This window comes from Toxotes jaculatrix, chromosome 1 (assembly GCF_017976425.1).
Source record: "Toxotes jaculatrix isolate fToxJac2 chromosome 1, fToxJac2.pri, whole genome shotgun sequence".
NCBI lineage: Eukaryota > Metazoa > Chordata > Actinopteri > Toxotidae > Toxotes > Toxotes jaculatrix.
The window spans coordinates 30,329,498-30,346,642 of record NC_054394.1 but is presented as its reverse complement, the minus strand read 5'-3'; the positions used below and the strand labels follow the sequence as shown (position 1 = coordinate 30,346,642).

The following is a 17,145-nucleotide window of genomic DNA, read 5'->3' as shown; positions in this document are numbered from 1 at the left end:
ATTAGTTCAGTTGCATGCCTCTGCTGTATATAACTTTATCCTGTCTGTTTTTATGGGATAATAAATTGTGATCCTGGTTTCATTTTAATGCATGTAAGTTTATTTATCCCTACAGGAAATGGTACATGCAACAAGGTTTTAGTATTTACACTTTATACAAGAAGAATCGGATCAGAGTCAGAGGATCAGATCATCCGAACCACAAAAACATTTTCTCCCTAACCCTTTTTTCACCTGGCAGATAGTTTTGACTGTTTGTGCTAAAGTGTTAAAACATGTCTCATGTTTCTGCCTCGCCGCAGTACAGGGGCGGTGAGGAACTCTGTCACCTGCAGAGCATTTGGAAAATTACATCTACAAATTCCACAGCAGCTTGTCTCTGCAGAGCCAATGTCCTGAGTTTTGTTTCGTGAAGCAGGTTAAATAAAGTTTGACCTGAGTACGTCAGAGGTTCAGCTGTTTGGGAAATGTGCTTCTTCACTTTGCTGCTGAGAGTGAGCTTCATATTTCACAGACAGATACAAAGCTAATGAAGACATTTCCCGACATGCTGAACTGTAATTAATCTATTTTACATAAACAGTTCATTTAATCTACAAACAGTTCTTAAGCGTTGGCTTTAATTACTCTGATCACTTTACATGTGAAGCAGCTGAAGCTTGGTTCAGTTTGTTAAGTTTGATCAAAGCTTTTTACAGAAAGCTTCATGTTTCTGAGCCTCGATGATCAGAACTCACTGTGATCAAATGTCACTGGAACTACACGAAGTTGAACAACTTTCTGCTGGAAGAAAAACCCAAAGGTTCACAATGAGAGGTCATTGTTTCAGAAAAAAAACTATTTACTGTGGTTTTCTTTTTTAAATCTAATTCTGGCTGCTCTCTCTTCCTCCTCTGTTGTACTGAGGCGAAGGCAGAAGTTTCAGAGGCAGATATTTGATCATCTTTGCAAAATAAAACCAAAACCATCTGCAGAGCCAGGTGCCAATCCAAGTTAGTGAGAAAACGTGATTGTAGAATTTTGGGTGAACTAAACCTTCTAAGGATCAGTCTGAAGTTATGTTCAATATTTTCTTGTGTCCAGTGTGAGAGTTTAACATCGATGGACGTTTCCAAACCTTAATCCTTTTCCTCTTCTTAAACACTGTAAAGAAAGAAATTTTAACTTAAAGCAAGTTAGCATGTTAACCACTATAAACCCACGGTGCCTGGTCTGTCAGGTGTGTCCTACCTGCCCAGGGTTCCTCCAGCCTGTGTGTAGTACTTGTTGTAGTCTAGTCGCAGTAACAGCTGAGCCAGATCAGAGTTTATCTGATGATTCCTCACACTTGACAGGATTTTGAAGAGTAAGGAGGACTGACGTCTGAAGCCCTGAAATTTGACCGCGGCAGTTTTACAAAAGATATCTTTACATCTTCCACCCTGAAACATGAAACATGAAATACTGAGATAAGGGACTCTACCTTGACCAGGATGTCCAGCTGAGCAGTTCCCCTCTCATCCAGAGACGCCACCGTCTGACTGACCAGTGAGCAGAAATTATGACACAGCTCAAGGATCTCATTCAGACAGTGGAACACCTGAGGACAGGAGCATTTACGAAGACGTTTGTTAGGCAAAGAGCAAAAGTCTTGGTCTGAAATAAGGATGAATTTTAGCAGCGAGGAAAATTCCAGCTTCATTTGTCTGAGGGATTTATACCGGCTTCAGGAGGATGAAGGACTGAGCGAGCAGGTTGCTGAGGAAATGATCATGAGCCAGTCTGATGCTCTCAAAGTCTCTGGTGGAGTTGATCTGCTGAAGCAGCTGAGAGAACTGAGACTCCAGGACATCAACCTGAAGACAGACACCAGGAAAACAATGTGCTGATGCAACTAATGTGATACCTCATTCACAAGAGTTGATTTGCTCAAATTTAAGTGCATGCATCTGATTTTCTTTTGTAAGGTTTTGATTGGTCTGTTGTTACCTGTAAGTAGTACTGCAGGTTGTCGATCAAGAACGCCATGTGGTTTCGCAGCCTCCACTTAACAGCATCTGTCTGGCTGGACTTGAGGTGCTTCCTCTGCATCTGTAGAGCCCAGCAGTGCTGCAGCTGCGACTGCACCCGCCGCACACTCAGCAGGTACCGGAACACAACGTTGTACCTGACCAGGCAGAAGAGGAACGAACGGGAGGAGATGTTCACCAGCTGCTCAACAGACAAACGAATGAAAGCGACAACTGGGAAACAAACTACGCACTTCTCTAAGACAGCAGGGGTGAAGAGGATGTGCAGGGGCCACTGGACCTTGTAGGTGAGGCCGAGAGCCGCCCAGCCAGTGGGAGGGACCTCGCGAGGGGAGGTGTCCTGTGGGGGAGTGGCTCCATCTCTGGGGCCTGACCCCTCTGAAAAACAGGTACTATAAACTAACTAAACTAATAAATTATTAATCGTTTAATCCATGTTTTATTAAAAAAAAAAAAAAAGTGCTGGTAAATTCTGTTCCCGACAGTTTGATCACACAACCACTGGATGGCGCTACACGCCAACCAAAAGAGACCACCGTTATAAAGAAAAAAGGCTTCCTGCTTTATATTCACATTGCTAACACATCATCATCATCATCATCATCATCATCATCTGGAAGCTTTACATCATCCACACAGGAGCTTTGCTGAGCTGCACACCTTTGCTGTCTTTGCCCTGATAGTCCACAGTGAGGTGCAGCAGAGGCAGGAGGTTGTCATCGTCCAGCAGCACCTTATGAGCTGCCTGCTGAAAGGCCACATTCACATCTGTGGAACAGAAATCACATGACATTAAGATGCATTTGTTTATTTTTGTGTTGATGAGTCCTGATAGCAAATACACTTCGTCCCTGGCTAAATGTGTTTGACCGGTGTTATATCTGCATGCATCACATATTTTATGGCACATGCTGATTGTTTTAGGGATGTTCTACATTTACAGGGAAACATTAGAATGAGTAAGGCGTTATCAGTATACACTGTGATGGATGGTTCCTGCTCATGGCAGAGAACGCTGAGTGTGTCGCGCAGTTTACCTACACAAAATCTATATGCTGCTTAACAATATCTTGTACTCAAATTAAAGAGACAAACTTTCACTTATTCTATTTTTCTAATTAGATCCGAACAACGTGGACTTGAACAAGGACTGAGAGTCGACAGACATCTGTTTTTAGAATGGGCCACATCTATGAAAATGAAAAGTAAGTATTTTCTTTTTTTAAATCTCTAGTTCTACTTTTTCTCCTGAAATGAAAACATGAGAAAACTACACATGCACATTCTGCGCTATGAAAATACTGAAGAAGAAAGCAAAGTCTTAGTTGTACAGATAAAGTCAGACACTTTAAAATTTACCGTGCTCAGTGACGGCTGTCGGAGGCGTCTTCAACATGTGCTGCGCAAGGTCAATAAAAACCTGGTAGAGCTCTCCACGACCCAGCAAGTAGAAATCTTTTATGATCTGGAAGAAAATACAAATGTCAACATTACATTACAAAATGTCAACTCATCTCACTCTGATTCATGATCCAGAAATAAGTGTGATGAGCACAAACCTTGAGCTGTTCAAGCAGATCTGACTCCTCCACCATCAAAGTCCAGAGATGCTGCAAGTCAAAAAGATTGTGAGGATTTCACTGAGTGTGGCAGTTTACACAGCATTTAGCTGAAATGAGAAAATACTGCATACCTCTGCCACTGTGCTCCGGATATGATCAATGAGATTTTCAAAATCCACCAGGCTGAAAAGAGGCTGCTGTTTGAGTTTGTGCAGCTCAGCAGCAAATATGTCCTCCTGGTGCTTCAGTATGGAGCCTGAAATGAACAAGAAAATAATGTGTTGTATTGTTTTAAAGGAACAGCAAAATGAATAATGAAACAATATTTCATTTAGATTTAAATTAGAAAACCTGCTCTGGATGGGCTGTGGTTGTGGTTTTCAAACATCTGGACAGACTCTCCCACAAAGAGGATCTTCTCAGCAACTCGGATGGGAATGTAAGACGGCAGCATCTCTGTTCGCAGAGAGAACTGCTGCAGAGACGGAGCCAGCATGTTCTCCTCCTCGATCAGCCTCTGCACAACAACACAGACGGACATGATCAAGACTGTGACTAAAAATGTGCCTGAGCCGTTTTGCAGTGTTGGATGTGGATCTCACCAGGTCCTGTAGTTCTCTGAGCTGTTTCCCGCTCAGGCCTCCGAGCCCCAGGTCCTCCTCATCCTCCTCCTGGTTGGCAGCGGCTCCTCCGCCGCTGGGCCCCTGCTTCACGAAAAACTCCTCGCTTTGGTCCAGCAGCAAACCGTGCAACATCCAAGCTGCTAGCTGCTTGTACATCACACCATGGCACACTGCAAGAATCCTGCGCAAGGTTAAAGAAATATAGGCTTTATTATGTTCCTTCCTTTCACTCGTTTGGAATCACCCACAGTTTGGAGTGGCCGTCCAAAATAAAACCTATGAGGCTTAGCACGTGCCTGACACGTGGAGGTTGTATGAATGAGCTAAGTGGATTATTTCCAGACTTCACTGTTAAAACAACTCAAATTTAATGAAAAGCAGAACAAACTGTCAGTATCAAAATCAGTAAACTCTTGTTTAAAATCCTGCATCCAAACGTCTACGAAAAGGGTTATTTGGTGTCCACAGCTCTGACTTACTTTTCCAAGGCCATGCGTACAGGAGGAAGCCCCCCACAGCTGTGCTTGTACACCGTTTCCAGGATCTGACAGCCATGGATCTAAAGCAGCACACACAAGACAGGAAACACACACACGTCAGTGATGGACATATGAGACATATGAGAACAGGGAAGAACTTTACACCATCTTCAGTTTACATTTCCTTACCTTCTGTGATTTAATCGTCTCTACCACAACCATCACAGAGGGAAACAACAACTGGAACTTGAGAGAGAAAAGGTGTTAAGAAAACAGAAAATTTGAACTGACTTTAAACTGAGACTAGAAATATTATCTCCTCAGGTATTTTAAATCATACTTTACCTGATCAAGCTTATAATTCACGTGGGATATTGTCAGATGTGGATCTCCAAGGAACTGAAACACAGACACAAGTTGAATGAGCCTCCTCTCACATGCTTCACCATTCATTGTTGTTGGCTGTGTCATCATTTTACCTCTTGTTCAAGGTCCAGCAGAGTTTGTCTGTACGGCTGCAGCATAGAGTCCAGCCCCGTGCAGAAAGCCCGCAAGTAAATTCCATGCAGTCCAGTCTGGTTGGGCTGGTTCGTGTGATGTTCCTACAGAACAAATTATGCTCATTACATAGAACGTTTCATTTTGAAACTTGAAACTAATCTGAAGGGAAGTCATATAGGATTTTTAAAACGCTGACACTGAATAAATGTCATGTAGGACTGGGACTCACTTGTTGATGCACATGGCCAGTGTGTTGTTCTATGAACTCTGTGAAGCGTATGTAATCAGTGCCCAGTTTACAGAGCCGGTTGAGGACACTGGTCTCACTGGGGTGAAGGAAGGGCAGGTCCTGAGACACCTGTGGGTGAAACAACGTGGTTCATGTTTCGGAAAGAAACACTCTGCTGCTCTAATACACAAAGGTTACTGTGAAGCCCGAGCCTCTGACCGCACTCTGTCCTAAAACATTCTTATTTTTAGATGTAATTAGTAACTACGAATTCTAAACAAACCTAACATTGTCTAACATATTTCTTAATTGTAGCTAAATGTTTTGCAAATAGCCCACGTTATTCTGAAAAAGAAAACAGACACCCAGCTGAAACTAACGCAGTCTAATACAACTGTCCTGCAATAAATTCTTCTTCATGAGGGCTATAATGTTCAGTTAGTGCTGAAAATGTCATAGAGGGCTGCTGTTCCAACTGTGAGATATTCTTAGAAGATAGGGATAGATAGGGCTGCTCTAGGTGTTTTTATTATTTAGCCTATCCTCATTGACAGAAATTGGGTGAACGAATTAATAGAAATACCTGTTCTTATAACAGAGTATAAGCACCATAAACTGCAGCCTCCAAAACTATGTATGGAACTGTTTATACTGTGGTTGTCGTGTCATGATCATATATTAACTCCAGCATGAAGCTAAGCTTAATTAAGCAGCGGCATCAGCTGCACCGTGTTTCAGTTTCACCTGCAAACCCGTCCGTTTGTTCCACGTGAAAATCGTCCCCGGGTATCCGCTTAACGCCAGCAACAGCTCGTGAATCATTCTGATTCAGCCTGAACTGATTTTTTTTAAAAAAAAACTGAAAATACAGCGGTGAGATTCTCATTCAGACACCAAAAACAAACCCCCGCCTGAATCGTCGCAGGCTACAAACGTAACGACGCGAAGCATGACGGGAAATGGATGCGAGTGCTGCTAGCTAGCTCGCAGTAGCCCACGGTCCGTGCTTTCTCACATATCGTTTACTTTGATTTTAACGTGTCGCTAGCGTGCTAGGAGGCGAACGAAAAGCCGGCGATGTTGCTTTAGGGCTTAAACGAGCTTTGCGTAAACGTAAAGAAAGCGAGAGTTAGCATGTCAACCGCAAGGGGCTTCTGGGAAATGTAGTTTATTTGAAAAAATAGTCAGTCTGGCGTCATCATTCGGTCATGTAGCTAGCTAACGACACCTCGCAACAGAGAAAGCTTGGTATGTTATTAGTTGAAATGTGACTTCATACAGACCTTTACTCATTTAATTATTATTAATATTAATATTATTATATTCTCGATAGCTAGTTGTAATTATCAGCGAGGCATCTGGTTGAGCTAATGTTCCTCGGCTAGCCGTTAGACTTAACGTTAGTTGCTAAAGTCAGTTTCTCTGTGGAAAACATTTACTTGTTAGCTTAACAAGGTTGCAACCAGGCATCAAAACACAGCTGTGTGCGGTCTAACGTGCTAAGTAGTAGGTTCACATCTATATCAAGTCTTCTGCAGACTTGTTATGCTTGATTAGCCCGATTCATGCTAGCTGTACTCATTTGGATGCCACAGAAATAAATGAGCAAGTGTGAGTTTTCAATGCTTCATTAATCCAGCGTTTGTTATTGTAGGGATGGCGGAGGAGAGGAGCGGAGAGGACATAGTTTCAGAGTACCTGGGCCAGAACCCTCAGCAGGCCCAGTGGGTCGACACTTTCAGGGGCTACTGTGAGAGCAACAAACAGTGGTTCGCTCGGAGGGAGTTCATCCTGAGAAACATGGAGGCTTTCCCCACAGTGGAGATAGGAGTCCCCGGCAGCAGTCTGGACAGACTGCTCTCTCTGTCCATGGTCTGGGCCAATCACGTTTTCCTTGGCTGCAGGTAAGGACACACTGACACGGAGAATGATCAGCTTCAGAAAGCGATGTTCGAGGTCCTCAGATGAGGAGTGACTTGTCTTTGTTCTCTTCGTCCCTCAGCTATCCACAGGCTGTAATGGACAAGATCAAGGAGATGGGTGAGGGGATAGTTGTCCAAGATGCTCCAGTTCACAAAACAACAAAAGATGTCATGGCCAAAGGAAAGCGGAGTGCCACAAATGGTAATGCAGTGCACATTTTCAGCAAAGCAGACTACTGGATGTTACTGTGTATGATGTGGCTGAAATCTTTCTAAATTAACCAGACACGGTCTCCGTGTTTTAACAGAAGCCTAAACAAAAATCGAACATTAGAAGTTTTAATATCTCTTAAACACATCAATCCATGAAACATCCACAGCCACCAAACTCTATTTTATTGATATTTAATTTTGTTGTGGTATTTGATTTAATTTTGTTGTATATCTCACCCTTTATGTTTTTATATTACTAAACAAAGTGCACGTGAGCACAACCTACAGTACATAGCACTAATATTACTTTATTATTGAAAGCTACTTGCTTGTTATGCCACCTGCTTATTAACAAACACATTTTTGACCTGTAACAACTTTACCTGTCTAACCACATCCTTTTATTATCTGTCATACACATCATCTTTTTCAAATCAAATCAAATCAAATCAGACTTTATTGTCACCTTGCTGTACATAGAACTGCAGTGCAGACAAAATGAGACAGCGTTTCCTGGGATCAGGAGAGTGAGTGAGTTTAAGCTGTCTGTGGTTGATTCAGCTGTTCAGTAATCTAACAGCTTGTGGTAGGAAGCTGTTGATGAGTCTGGAGGTTCTGCCTTTTATGCTCCGGTAATCACTCTCGCTGGGGCCGCTACGTCCATGTGCGCCGCCATCTTTGTATCATGTTTCCCATGTTTGTAAAGTCATATGTAAATGTTTTTGCCATTCAGCAATAGGAAATATAATGAATCCAATGAAGAACTGCCCCAAAGTAAAAACATCTCTGTGCTGTTACCTTGAATGGCCTTTGTAAGAGATGTGACTGCTTACAGGCTGTGAATAAGTTAGATGGTGGGAAGGACTCCCACAAACTTTCTGCAGCTTGTTATGGAGCACCGACATGTTTCTGTGCTCTTTGTTATTACAGCAGGGTGTCAGTGTAATTACATACACGCTTTTTTTTCTTTACACACCCACACCTGAGGCTGGAGTCTGTTTCCTCATTAGATGTGTTTTCTTTGCACAGTCAACACTATCTTGTCTGTTGTGCCATCATTTGTGCAGAAGGCGATGCCGACAGCTGTACGAAAAGAGCCAAATATGGGCCTAATGAGCTTGACGGTCCTCGGCCTTCTGGGAGGACGGCCACGCGGCCGGTGAGTCAGAAAGCAGGGCCTCCTCCACAGGCTCCAGCAGAGCAACAGCCCTTCTTCAACCGCCTCTACAAGGCAGTGGCGTGGAAGCTGGTGTCGGCAGGTGGCTTCGGTCCCAACCTGGACCATTTTGAAATACTGCGTAGCTGCATAGAGTCATGTAAAGAGACCCTGATCTGCGTGTTTGTGCCACTGAAGGACATCACAGGCCTCCCTGCAGGTCGCACACAGAAGGAAGGCCATGTGTGTGAAATTCGCTGTCAGACTGTCTACATGGGCACAGGATACGGCCGGGATGAGGCTGCTGCCAGAGCCATGGCTTCCAAAGAAGCCCTAAAAGTCTTTCAGGGGCGAAAAGTGACAGTAAAGATCTGTAGACGGAGGTACAAAGGGAAAGATGTGGAGGATTTGATGTTGTTGGACGAACAGCCTCGGACTCAGGGGTTTCCTCCTGCCCTCAGCTACCCTTTTCAGGATGAGCAGCTGGAGGACGGTTCTTCATAGAGAAGACAGACTGTGACATTTTCCCTGCTGTGATCCCAGTTGGAGAATCGACAGGTGGCATTTGCTGAATAGAGCTACTGAAGGAATTCAATGTGTCGGGACCATACTGTTATGCAGCTGAACACCACATCTAGACTCGAGAACCATTAGATAAGTTAAAGCATTAACTATGATGATGCGTCTCCGGCATTACTTTGGCATCAAAATACAGGTGACAGATTGTTAGACAGTGTATCTGGGATACAAAACAGCAAAACGTGATCCTGAAATCTGCAAAAAACAAACATCTTTTACTGTGTTGACAAGATTTTCAACCTCTTTCACTTTTACAAAGTGTGTGTAGTTGGAGCATGTGCCATCATTTGACAGTCAAACAGCCATAAACTGTTCAACAAGTTCAGCAGGACAGTCTAAGTTCCAGTAAAGGCAGCTTTAAATGCCACCCTGAGACCATAAGGTTGATTGTATTGCATTACATTGATGTGATTATTCGTCTCAGCCCTTATAAAATGAAAGAAATGTGTTGTCCATTACCTTATATTAGAAGTAATGTGTATATATGTATTTTCCCCTCTGTTCATTCCAGTCAGACAGGTCTTGTTCTGGTGATTTCAGTAGTGTAACTGGGCCCAGTCACACCTGCAGTTCAATTTTATTTTTCTGCTCCAAACCGTTGATAGGTAGATAACCTCACTCTTAGATTCCCACTGTTCATTTACAATAGAAACAAAAGTCTCATGAACAAACTAATAACTTGTTTATTCACAGGTTTGATCCCCTGTCATTCTGCTGGGGTCCAGACTTTGGCAGCAGGATGCAGTCAAACCTAATACAGTCACTGTAACGTCTTCTGAACATGATGGTCTTGTCTTTCAGCTGAGGACACAAACACAGCTGAATTATCTGAAGTATCAAACCAGACTTTATTTTGATATGTTAATATCTGTCAGTCACTGTGGGATGTCAGATATCACATATGTTTTCTCTTACTGTACTCATTAATCCCTACATTTTAGGGTTGTCTCTCGAGACAGGTTGGAGTTGCTTCCTCATTCCCTAATGACCTGCACTTTAATTGTGTTAGGACAGGACTGGGCCTCGATTGCACCATTTGTTCCCACCCAAGTTTAGTTGTTTTGTTTTTTTTAACTAGCCAGAAAAATTTAACTTAAATATTAAAGTTCCAAAGTTGAAACTGTTCGGAACATGGTTGGTATCCAAGTCGTTGTATATGAGCTCCAGTCAGTACAGTTCTTGATTATAACTGGGTGGAGTTCAGTTGTAATCTGCTGAACAGTGATTTAACCAATAACTCCACAGAGTTTCTGCAGTCAAAGTAATGCTACAGAGTTTTGAAGGTTTGAGTTTTATTTCGCAGTCTGTGCAGAATTTTCAGCTTTTGTGTTCTTGTCAAATCCTCGGTCAGCGTCAGTGCCCATCATACTGTACACAGAGGTGCTGACAGCTACTGCTTTCATTTTATTTCATTCATTTAAGTTCACTGATTTAAAAAAAATAACACTGAGACCCACACTATGTTGAAAACACTGGGGTGTTATAATTGAGAATATGAACACAGTTAAATCCAGTGTGTACAGTTAAGACGTGTTTGGGGGTAAAGTGCTGCAGTGATGTGTGATTTTTGTTATTTCCAGCCTGAAGTTGAAGTTGAACAGGGTTGCATTGAAGTGTGAGTATCTACACTGTTCCATGTTGCTGTACGTTCACACCGGTGATCCTGTTTCTATATATTTTTTAAATAAACATAATTTAAGCAAGTAAAACGCGTAGTTTCTAACCCTAAAACAGCAGCGAGCGTCTTCATGTCGAGCTGCTTTTTGGAAACAGAACTTTATGATCTTATTTCACTCAAGAGAGTTTCTGACAAGTACAACCAATAATTCTTGAAATCCGAGTGTTGAATTGTGTCACACGCTGCTTCTCATTAGTGGTAAGTGAACAGAATGACTCAGTTCCTCATTAGAGATGATTAAATAGATGCTTGCAGTGCCACACTGAATAATTAGAAGCTCTCAGTGATTTGAGTGACATTCATGCCTGACCTCCCCTCACAGCAGAAACTGTGCTATTGCTTATGTCAACACGCCGTTGGCCTCATCGCCACAGTCGACCGGACTGTTCATTCACATGGCTGCACTGTCACTTTTCAGGAGACAATCTGAACACGCGCTCTGAGACGATCCGGAACGTGGCAGATGCTTAAAATAACCAGTTTCCTAAGCTGTGGTGGACACGTTGTGTTTGTGTATTCAGGAGGAGCTTGTGCTTATCTCAGTATAACATATCATTTTTTTAAAATTTTATTTTATTTGTGTGAAGTTTTAAAAATCCCCAGGAATAATAAACATGGGAAATTAACTATCTAATATACTTTAAATGTATAAATATATGAAAAAGGATTAAATAACAGGGAATTGTCTGAAATGCAAACAAAATTCAGCTGCGAGACTTTCTGCTGTTTGTAGACAAGGAGTGTCAAAGCAATCAGGTAATAAGGAGAAGTTTATTATTGTCATTACTGTTATTATCATCAGTAGCAGTAGTAGCATCACGCTCTGTGCTGCAGGATTTTACTCTGCTCAGGCTGTGGCAGATTTGCTGTTTTGTTCAGTTGGTCTCAGGTCTCACCACTAGAGGGCAGCAGTGCTTACTATGGTCTAAAGTGGGACTTCCTCTGTTCGTATGGAGCAGGTCTGCTGGCACTTGGTGGAGATCGAACCCTCTTCTTTTCTTTGATTTAATATTGTATTTTCAGTATTTTCCATTTCTTGGTCTGCAGCCAGAGGAGAGGTAGTGGCAGAGGGCCACGACATTCAGCAAAGTCCCTGACCAGAACCGAATCATGCTGTACGCGTCTTCGCCACCACGACACACGACCTCTCTTCTTTGTAAACACTGATTTATTTATTTGAGTCCATCGTGATCAGTCACAATAACAGTCACAGCCGTCACATTACATGAGGCTTGTACATGAAGACATGCAACAAGAACAAAGCAAATCAGGCGGTTCTGTGTGCACGTGTTCACATAGTAGTGTTCACATGTTATTAATCACCTTCAATGCCTCAAGCATTGTCTGCTGTTGATGTATTGAGTGGTTTACACCCAACAACGTTGTTCTCAGAGCAATCTGTGTCTCAGACTGTATCATTTGTCACCTGCTCTGTGTCTCCATCCATCACACGCTCAATCATTCTATGCCTCTTTCTCTCTTTCCGTTTGTCAGTGTTTCCGTCCCCGTCTCTCTTTTTCATTCTGTAGTTCTCTGTGAAATTATCACACAAACAATCATTTCTCTTGATGGGCGATTGCTGCAGGTTTGAACTGTCTCAACGTGAGAAAAAAAAAAAACCCCTTATCTACGCATTCAATCTCTATTGGAATTGGAGGTAATTCCCTGAGGAATCAATAACAAATCCTCGCTGTCTGGAGAAAGTATTGCTGTTCAGGACCTAAGATAAACAGACTTATTGTAAGTGGAACTGCCACGTGAATGTTTCTGGCTGTCCAATGGAGGTTTCTCAGTTTTACACATGATCACTCGAGATAATGTCATGTTCTGTGAGAAATAATTTCCGATGAGAGGAACCTCTGTGGGGCAGAGTTTCTTCCTTCATGGCTTAAACCCTGACAGAAACTTCCTCCACCTGTCCGTGAAATATTAATGATGAAAATTGCTTTTCCAGGAAAGAACTGGACAAACAGGAAAACGTGTGTGGTTGGTTTGATCGCCAGCAGAGACCGCAGCCTGCCTTCATGTCCTCGTTCACTTCCCAAATGGTAACGCACACACACACACACACACACACACACACATCACAAGTGTACACACACACAGCTAAACAAAAATGGACTAAGTCAACATTTTGTGTTTGCCTCCTGTGCATTAGTGATGACTGCTGACAGGCGGCACAGAGGAAGGTCGGATATGAGAAAAGCTCAACAAAAAACAGAGGGTTCGAAATCTCAGTTCAACTGACACAATCAATCAGAAGTCAGGTGAAATATTAGGAGGGAACTCAAGGCAATAATTTCAATCAGCAAATGTCCAGTCGTGATGACAGGTGTTTATTCGCTCAATCTCACAAAGTGATTCACTTCAGTCCAGCATTATTTTGTTTTCACGTGTGGACGCAAATGATTATAATCTGTCCAGAGGTAAACAGATCAGTGCAATGTGAGGACATACAGTGGAAACATTAAATATTATGAATATGAATATTACAATTTATAAATAAATGCTCCTTTATGAGTCAAAGCCCTGGATTCAAGTACAAACAGAAATATTAGCAGCAAAACACATAATTATATGAAGTAAAAGTGCTCATCGTGCAGAACAGCTGCTCTCTGAATGAACCCTTTGGGGTTTTATTTGCATTAATTTATGATAAAATGTGACCTGATCTTCATCTAAGTCCCAAGTACAGACAAACACAATGTGTTTAAACTAATAACACACAAACTAATTATAATCTTTCATGTCTTTATTGAACACACTCATTAAACATTCACAGTGCTGCTGGAAAAAGTTGGATTTAGTAACTGGTCAAACCTCCTTCGGGCAGCAGTGAAGAAATTACAGATCAGACCTGGACAAGGTTCCGGATCGGCCCCAGTCTAAGGGCCACTGGGGCCACTCCGGTAGGTGGCTCTTCTTTGTTTGAAGTCTGTGTGTGGTAGATTTATTTCAGCGTTTAGGTTTGTTGTCCTGCTGCATCACCCATCTTCAGCTGAGCCTCAGCTGGTGTCAGACTCTATGACATTACCGTCTAACAGATACCTCTGTAACCATGGATACCTTGATAAACTTGGGAATTCATTTCCAGCTTCCTCTGTGATGTCCTGTCACAGACACCACGCTCCAGGATTTTCGTACGGGAGACTCATGAACAGAGATGTTAACCGGCGCCAGTGATTGCTTTAAGCCTTTAACTGTTACTCTGAGCTTCTTTTTACTTCATTGACTATTCCGCCTTGTGCCTCTGCAGTCATCTCAGCTGGGTGCCCACCTCCGTGGAGAGCAGCCACAGAACTGGTTCACCTCCATTTTTCTCCCATTATCACACAGAACTCACTGTTTTAGACTGACAATAATTTGCAGGGTTATTTCTTGACGTTTCACATGAAGAGGATGAACCGTATTTTAACCGTATTTACAGTTCATACATCAGACAGAAAAAGTTTTCACCCAATGCGAAATGTCTTCAGAGACTTAAAGCAAAACACTGAGATGAAGTAAAGATTATAAGGTGTACTGTGGAGGCTGCTCAGGATGAGGCTCAGGACGTACAGCAGGTTTGCAGGGTTGATAGTGCAACATACCATAATACAGAAAAAAGTTTTAAATCATAGATAAAGAATAGTAAAGTTAAATATTTTCCTTCTGCCATAGTGAAAAATGTAGAAACTGTAAATATGCAAATATTTTTCATTTAACTCCTACCTCACTGAAAAGTTCCCTCTGTGTGTGTGTGTGCGTGCGTGCGTGCGTGCGTGCGTGCGTGCGTGTGTGTGTGTTAGAGGTTTTAAAGTTTCCATTTCATTCATGTTTTTATATTGGACCATGATTACCCCCCCCCCCCCCCCCCCCCCCCCCCACACACACACACACACCCGCCCCCCGCCCCACCCACCGCGCGGCGTCACTGAACGTCATTGTTCAAATCTCAGACGAGCTCCTCGGAATCATCAGAAAAAAAAAAATGCGCGTTATATAACTGAGTCCAGACGCACCGGCCTGTGCGCAGCCTGCAGCGTTTCCATCAACACATTTTAAAGGAAAATGCGGCCACTCCACTGCTTTACAAAACAAGATGATCCACAGTTTATTGTCATTGTTGTTGTTGTTGTTGTTGTTGCCATGAGTCATACACAAAACATTCATCTGAAAATAAAATAGTTCTAAAGACAGATTTTGGATTTGTCCAGACGAAGGATCCCTATGCTGTTATGATATTGCTGTTGAGACTTTACAGTGTGTGTGTGTGTGTGTGTGTGTGTGTGTGTGTGTGTGTGTGTTTGTGTGTGTGTGTGTTTGTGTGTGTGTGTGTGTGTGTTCCTCAGTTCAGTTTATTGTGCAGTTAGCTCCTACATCACAACAATGATCCAGTGGGTTTCCTACAGACATAAAGTGGTTCTGAATATTTACAGTAACTTGATGATTCTTTATGGCATCCTCATCTCCCGTCCATCACCATGACATCCTTACAGAAACTTAGAGTTTTCCTGTGATACAATATACTTTTAAAATATAGACTTATCATAGAACTACTGTTGTTCTTTTTCGTGAGGGCAGAGCAGTCCCCCCCCCGCCTGCTCCCCAGCTGCATCATAAAAAATATGACAGTAATTACAAAGGAATCGAGTGACAGTCTTCTCCTCTCCATCTCAGCGCTACATTCAGTTCCGGCGAGGCTCATAAGCACTTCAGCAGGAAAAAGTTACAGAAAGCTCCCCGGGGACAGTCGCACATCTTCCCGATCCGAGCGCCTTTTCTCACGGCGCACTGCTCCCCGACATCACACTGACAGAGAGAGAAACAGCAAGAGAGGACGTTTGATTTATTTCTACCTGCTGCCACAGCAATCACTAAAACATTCAATACGGTTTCTTTAGGTGTGTTCAATACCGTCGGGACTTGGCCAAATTTCTTTTCCCACAGAGGCAGTCGTTTAGCCTGCAGCTTTTCAAGAACTTCTTGGAGAGCTCCGAGCTGCAAGGGAACAGATGACAGCAGCAAAATTGCTTAATAAATGTCTTCTTTTTTTTTCAGCAATGAACATGTGCAAATAGAAAAATGTCCGTGAATGTGTCATATAAGAAATTTAAGAAAATGCAAAACGATAATACAAATGCGATTAACAACCTGAAATGGGTTGGTCATGGAGATACAGCAGAGGTAAACATTTCCATTTGCAAAATATGTTTTTAAAAAAAAGTATAAATATATATATATATTGTTTAAAAAGACACAAAGCTCGAAGTTACATGGCAGTGAAAATGCATGCTTTTCTGAATTAAGTTTGGTTCATTTTCAGGTGGTCACAGATTGACTGTCTTTTATTTTATTTTAACAAAGTAACACTGAAATTCAAAGTAAGTAACATGCAAAAGAAAAAAAAATACAAACACAAACTGAGTTCACAAAATAAATATGAAAAAAATTTTTAAGTTGCATCGTCTTTTCGCATGCAGAGTAGAAGCGGAGGTGTGAAGCTTACCAGCTGCTTCTCACTGGTCAGGTTCGGACCTTTCGGGTAGAAGTCCCTCAGGGCTCTGGGGCTCAGCTCCTCCTCGGACTCGGTGTCCAGCACTTCGGCTCCGGCAGCGCTGGAGAGCAGCATCAGTGCGCAGAGGAGCGCCCCGCTGAGCAGCCTGGAGCTCTGCATGGTCCTGGTGCGCGGCAGCATGTGGCCCTTTCCCCGTCTCAAATAGCCGCTCCCCCGCGCCAAACACCTTTTTATCTGACTCCTGCCATCTGCTCGCTCCACCTTATCCTTTGATTTTTTCTTTTTGTCATGCGTAACAGCTGCCTTGGGTGAGTCATCCCGTAAAAGTTGCTGGGCAAAATATGCCTCAAAAAAGTCAACGACAACAACAGCAGCGCCGCAGAGGGCTCGTTACTGATAGAGTAATGGATTACTCGTTACTTGACTGTAAAGTGATGAGATCATTTCTGTGAAACTGACATTGAGACAGCTGGATCTGAATTTTGGTGTCTGCACGTGTGATTTCTGTCCTTATTAGATTCGTTTCAGTTTTAACAAACTCTCAGATTCTCAATCAGTTTTGAGTCACAGCCTCAAGGAATCAATTTAACTTTAAATAACAGCAATGATGTGCTTCAGTCGCCCAGCAAGCCTGAGAACGGTGCTTTATTTAGTATTCCACGTAGAGCAGCAGTAACTTGCAATATATCACTTTTCC

General features: G+C 42.6%; 3 protein-coding genes across 3 annotated transcripts; 1 reads left to right on the top strand and 2 right to left on the bottom strand.

Moving 5' to 3' along the window:
- Window positions 1–70: 70 nt before the first annotated feature.
- tubgcp4 (tubulin, gamma complex associated protein 4) lies at window positions 71–6,308 on the bottom strand. Its single transcript, XM_041066619.1, has 18 exons — window positions 6,148–6,308; window positions 5,404–5,532; window positions 5,153–5,275; window positions 5,019–5,072; window positions 4,863–4,919; window positions 4,674–4,753; window positions 4,174–4,375; window positions 3,923–4,088; window positions 3,703–3,827; window positions 3,569–3,619; window positions 3,369–3,474; window positions 2,670–2,777; window positions 2,243–2,387; window positions 1,969–2,146; window positions 1,701–1,835; window positions 1,463–1,579; window positions 1,231–1,370; window positions 71–1,143 (listed from the first exon to the last, which is right to left on the bottom strand). Exons 1-18 carry the CDS (start codon window positions 6,223–6,225, stop codon window positions 1,137–1,139), a joined length of 2,001 nt encoding a protein of 666 aa, XP_040922553.1. The 5' UTR covers window positions 6,226–6,308; the 3' UTR covers window positions 71–1,136.
- Window positions 6,309–6,586: 278 nt separating this feature from the next.
- Window positions 6,587–10,976, top strand: LOC121201073 (CDKN2A interacting protein). Its single transcript, XM_041066732.1, has 4 exons — window positions 6,587–6,651; window positions 7,058–7,307; window positions 7,406–7,527; window positions 8,606–10,976. Exons 2-4 carry the CDS (start codon window positions 7,060–7,062, stop codon window positions 9,196–9,198), a joined length of 963 nt encoding a protein of 320 aa, XP_040922666.1. The 5' UTR covers window positions 6,587–6,651; window positions 7,058–7,059; the 3' UTR covers window positions 9,199–10,976.
- A 4,658-nt stretch (window positions 10,977–15,634) lies between these two features.
- Window positions 15,635–16,658, bottom strand: LOC121181479 (cocaine- and amphetamine-regulated transcript protein). The gene is made up of 3 exons (XM_041037391.1): window positions 16,440–16,658; window positions 15,848–15,931; window positions 15,635–15,742 (listed from the first exon to the last, which is right to left on the bottom strand). Exons 1-3 carry the CDS (start codon window positions 16,626–16,628, stop codon window positions 15,635–15,637), a joined length of 381 nt encoding a protein of 126 aa, XP_040893325.1. The 5' UTR covers window positions 16,629–16,658.
- Between the last annotated feature and the right edge of the window lie 487 nt (window positions 16,659–17,145).